General features: G+C 34.9%; 1 protein-coding gene across 1 annotated transcript; it reads left to right on the top strand.

Moving 5' to 3' along the window:
- The first annotated feature begins 626 nt into the window (after positions 1-626).
- On the top strand, positions 627-4,330 carry LOC107492354 (boron transporter 1). Its single transcript, XM_016113373.3, has 11 exons — positions 627-987; positions 1,076-1,158; positions 1,248-1,579; positions 1,693-1,858; positions 1,953-2,119; positions 2,213-2,386; positions 2,485-2,580; positions 2,678-2,815; positions 2,908-3,233; positions 3,309-3,576; positions 3,660-4,330. The coding sequence occupies exons 1-11, from the start codon at positions 884-886 to the stop codon at positions 3,975-3,977; spliced, it is 2,172 nt and encodes a 723-aa protein (XP_015968859.1). The 5' UTR covers positions 627-883; the 3' UTR covers positions 3,978-4,330.
- Positions 4,331-4,906: the final 576 nt, after the last annotated feature.

The following is a 4,906-nucleotide window of genomic DNA, read 5'->3' as shown; positions in this document are numbered from 1 at the left end:
ACTTTATATATTATAATTAAGGAATTACTAATTAATAACTTGACATGTGCTACTTCTTTGCAACTTAAAAATCACTGGTATGTTATGGTAAAGGTGAAACTCGCATATAGTGATCTTTGAAGTTGATAGTTTAAAATTTTTAAACAGATATGTTAAAATAAAATAAAGGATTGTTTAATACGAGTTACCATAACATATATTAAAACATTATCTTAATCTTAGTGAAATTGACAACATGGCTCGAGTAACATTGTGTAAAAAGACCCAAATTTTGTTTTATATGTTGTATAAAATAGAGGAATGTGAATTGAGAATCCCAATTGGCACATACATAGTGGGACCAGGCTAGTGCCTTTATTTTCTTTATGGCAAAAAAAGATTGAAAATTTGGAATGGGCATTGATTATTGAAGGTGATATACAATTGACAATTTTGAGACATATTTAATAATATATAATATTATTTTTATATAAAAATGATAGTAAATACTTAAATAGTAATGAGTAATGACGTTTACAGTGCATAGTATAACTTTTACATGAAAATGTATTGTTGAGAGTAATGAGCTTTTACAATTACCAGAGCCTCTTTAAAAAAGCTTATAAATAGTGATCCACCGCAAACATTGTTTGTTGTGAGATGAGAAAATAAAGAGTCCAATTCCCAGGAAGTACAGCTGGCTGCTTTCTTGGCTTATTTACAACATTCATTCAATCTCTCACTGCACTGCCAGCCTGCACTTCTTCACCCCCTCTCTCCTCTCTTCTTCAATGGCATCCAAGAAGCAAGATAGATGCTGATGATAAGTTGATAACATAGACAATATCATCTCATATTGGTGGTGGACAAGTTCATAAGACTCAACTCAAGAAGCTATTAAGCAATGGAAGAAACATTTGTACCATTGGAAGGTATCAAGAATGATCTCAGAGGAAGATTGATGTGTTATAAGCAAGATTGGACTGGTGGAATCAAAGCTGGTTTGAGGTATACATATACATTAATACATATATCTATATGCTCATTATTATTATTTTATAAATGTCTTATAGGCTCTATGTTTTAATTCTCTCAGGATTTGGGCCCCCACTACATACATATTCTTTGCATCTGCAATCCCTGTCATTTCATTTGGTGAACAACTAGAGCGAGACACAGGTACTATACATACATATGTACTATACTCATTACTATTAAATTCAAAGACTGATGATATTGATATGATTATGTATGTACCTTACTTGCAGATGGTGTTCTAACTGCGGTTCAAACACTGACTTCAACTTCAATATGTGGCATGATACATTCAATCATTGGTGGTCAACCTTTGCTGATATTGGGTGTGGCAGAGCCTACTGTAATCATGTACACATTCATGTTCAATTTTGCAAAGGAGAGAGCAGAGTTGGGTAGGGAACTCTTTCTGGCATGGACTGGTTGGGTGTGTGTATGGACGGCACTCTTGCTCTTCTTGTTGGCCATTCTTGGCGCTTGCTCCATAATCAATAGGTTTACAAGAATTGCAGGAGAGTTGTTTGGCCTTCTCATTGCAATGCTCTTCATGCAACAAGCTATCAAAGTAATTAATATTAGTATATCTAAAATTCTCAATTCACACATACTTTCTTTGCAACCCATGTTTATGTTATCTTAACATAACATAACATTCTAGTGTCATCATCATTGTCACAGGGTCTGGTGGATGAGTTTCGCATACCGGAACGACAGAATCCGAAAGCAATCGAATTCTTACCTTCATGGAGATTTGCTAATGGCATGTTTGCATTAGTCCTTTCATTTGGCCTTCTTCTCACTGCATTGAGAAGCAGAAAGGCCAGGTCATGGCGCTATGGTAGTGGTAAGTACTTACCAGATGAAGTGATTCGAATATCATTTCTCTAATTAGTAATTACTATGCATTATGAAGTTAATTTTGTTAAGTGTTGCTACAGGTTGGCTTAGGAGCTTAATAGCAGATTATGGTGTGCCACTTATGGTGTTAGTTTGGACTGGTGTGTCCTACATACCATCTTCAAGTGTTCCAAGTGGTATACCAAGGCGCCTCTTCAGCCCAAATCCATGGTCTCCAGGTGCATATGAGAATTGGACTGTCATTAAGGCATGTATTCCACATTAGTAGAACTCTAAAGTCTAAAGAACACAAGATATATGAATCTGTTTAAGTTATAAATAGATTGATTTCTTATGACAGGATATGCTTCAAGTTCCTGTGGTGTACATAATTGGAGCATTTATCCCAGCAACCATGATTGCAGTGCTTTATTACTTTGATCATAGTGTGGCATCCCAGCTTGCACAGCAGAACGAGTTCAATTTGAGAAAACCATCTTCTTACCATTATGATTTGCTTCTTTTGGGGTTCTTGGTATGCAACTTTTATTTTCATGTGAAATTATTTTGTTAATTGTTTCTCTAGTAATGGTAAATCATCTTCTTTTATTGTTTTTTCTTTCTGGATGGAAGACCTTAATGTGTGGCCTTATTGGAATACCTCCTGCAAACGGAGTCATACCACAATCACCAATGCACACAAAGAGTCTTGCAACTCTTAAACATCAGGTAATAAAATCAGCTCATAGGTGTATGATCATTGTTAATAATATGAAACCATGAATCGTGATTTATGAACATATAACTCACCAAGAAAGTTATGCAGCTGCTTCGCAACAGACTCGTGGCAACGGCGCGAAAAAGTATAGGAAAAAATGCTAGTTTAGGACAGTTGTATGGTAATATGCAAGAAGCCTATCATCAGATGCAGACACCTCTTGTTTACCAAGACCCTTCTGCTAGAGTAAGTGTTTATTTAAGTTTCAATAAAACATATATATGCTTAAATAATTTGTACCATACTATATATTATATATGTGAACATCTTGTGACCAGACACAAGGACTAAAGGAGCTCAAAGAATCAACAATAATAGCAGCTACAAGCATGGGAAACATGGATGCACCAGTGGATGAGACTCTATTTGATGTTGAGAAAGAGATAGATGACTTGCTTCCTGTTGAGGTAAAAGAACAACGTCTAAGCAATTTACTTCAGTCAACCATGGTGGGAGGATGTGTTGCAGCCATGCCTTTACTCAAGAAGATTCCAACCTCAGTCCTATGGGGCTACTTTGCATTCATGGCCATCGAAAGTTTGCCCGGAAACCAGTTCTGGGAGAGGATCCTTCTTCTCTTCACTGCACCTAGCAGAAGATACAAGTATGTTCTATTTCTTATGTTAAACTTTAGTACATTAATGATTGCAAAATCTGAAATTTCGTCTTGTTTTTGCAGGGTGCTTGAGGATTACCATGCTACATTTGTGGAAACAGTACCATTCAAGACAATTGCAACATTCACAATCTTCCAAACGCTTTATCTTCTTGTATGCTTTGGGCTAACTTGGGTTCCAATTGCTGGTGTCATGTTTCCAATGATGATCATGCTCTTAGTTCCTGTAAGACAGTACTTTCTCCCAAGATTTTTCAAAGGGCCACACCTTCAAGACTTGGATGCAGCATCATATGAAGAACAAACTGCTTTACCATATAACATTGCAACAGTAAGATGATCCAAAATTGTCACATTTTCATGCATAGTTTATACTTAATAGTTACTCATTTTGTATGTGTTTTTTGTTAACAGCAATCAGAGTTTGGAGCTGGTGCCTCTCAAGTTGGTGAAGGTGAAATCTTAGATGAAGTTATAACTAGAAGCCGTGGAGAGTTTAGGCGCACTAACAGTCCTAAGGTCACAAGCTCAACTCCAACTCCAGGAAATGATCTCAAAGGCCTTCAGAGCCCAAGACTGTCGTTCAATTCTCGCCGTGGCGAGCTTTCGGCCGAGCACAGTCCTCGGTCCGGCACAAGAGGTCCTCACAGTCCAATGGCCAGAGAAGTAAGGTTGGCAAACTTGGGAAGGAGTCCTCTTAGCTCTGATTCAAAACAGCACAACAACAAATAGTTAACTAAACGCTACCGTTTGATAAGTGTTTCAAGACATAAAATTCAGATATATTAAGATAACAGAGACATTTTACTTACTTTTATATTTTTTAAAATAGTTCTGTGTCCTTAAATATATCTGTATTTTGATTCTGAACTAATACCAAACGGAGCTACAAAGTTTGCAGTGATGATCATATTCATATCCCTTGGAAGGAGTTAGGTGACTTAATTTTTATTGCTTGTTTTATTAATATTGCTTGGCTTTGTTGTAACTTGTAAAGTCATTTCCTTATAATATACGGCAGATATGAATGTAACCATATAGTGTGGCCTTGGCGATTTTCCGAATGTTATTATTCTATTTGTTCATATATATGTGTAATCATGATCACGTGTTTGATTTATTAAATTAATTCTGACTAGTTTTGAATCTGTCGTATAAGCTTCAAATTGCACTTCAGATCAGATGCGTTTATGCAGGGTCAGAGCAACTAAGTACATGAGCCATCCTTGTATAATGAAAAGAAAAATATAAGTAGACAATGAAATATAAATTGGATAAACATGAAATGTAATAACAATAAACTAATAATCAGTTAAAATAAATTTCAGATGTCTATTTTTTGGGTGGAGTAATTAGTCTTGATTCTAAAGTCAAAATACAATTTTATTTAAATATTAGGGGTTGAAAATGAGTTAAGATCACTTATGAGTCAATTTAAACTTAACTCCTTTAACAATTCAATAAGATGAGCTTATAAGTTTGTCAGTCAAGTTTCAATTTAAATTTGAGCTCATTTATTAAATAAACCAAACTTAAATTTAAGTGAACTCTGCTCATTTACTCATAAAATGACTTAATTATATATTATTTATTATAATTATTTATATTAATAATATATTATAAATTTTATACTCATATAATTTTATATATATTTATGAGAG

Source organism: Arachis duranensis, chromosome 6 (genome assembly GCF_000817695.3).
Source record: "Arachis duranensis cultivar V14167 chromosome 6, aradu.V14167.gnm2.J7QH, whole genome shotgun sequence".
Lineage (NCBI taxonomy): Eukaryota > Viridiplantae > Streptophyta > Magnoliopsida > Fabales > Fabaceae > Arachis > Arachis duranensis.
The sequence above is the reverse complement of the archived record's forward strand: the minus strand, read 5'-3'. Positions and strand labels throughout refer to the sequence as shown.

Coding starts and splice junctions, on each gene's coding strand:
- LOC107492354 (XM_016113373.3), top strand. CDS start 884: ATGGAAGAAACATTTGTACCATTGGAAGGTATCAAGAATGATCTCAGA. Junction 2,387..2,484: donor TGCTTCTTTTGGGGTTCTTG/GTATGCAACTTT, acceptor TCTGGATGGAAG/ACCTTAATGTGTGGCCTTAT. Junction 3,577..3,659: donor TACCATATAACATTGCAACA/GTAAGATGATCC, acceptor TTTTGTTAACAG/CAATCAGAGTTTGGAGCTGG.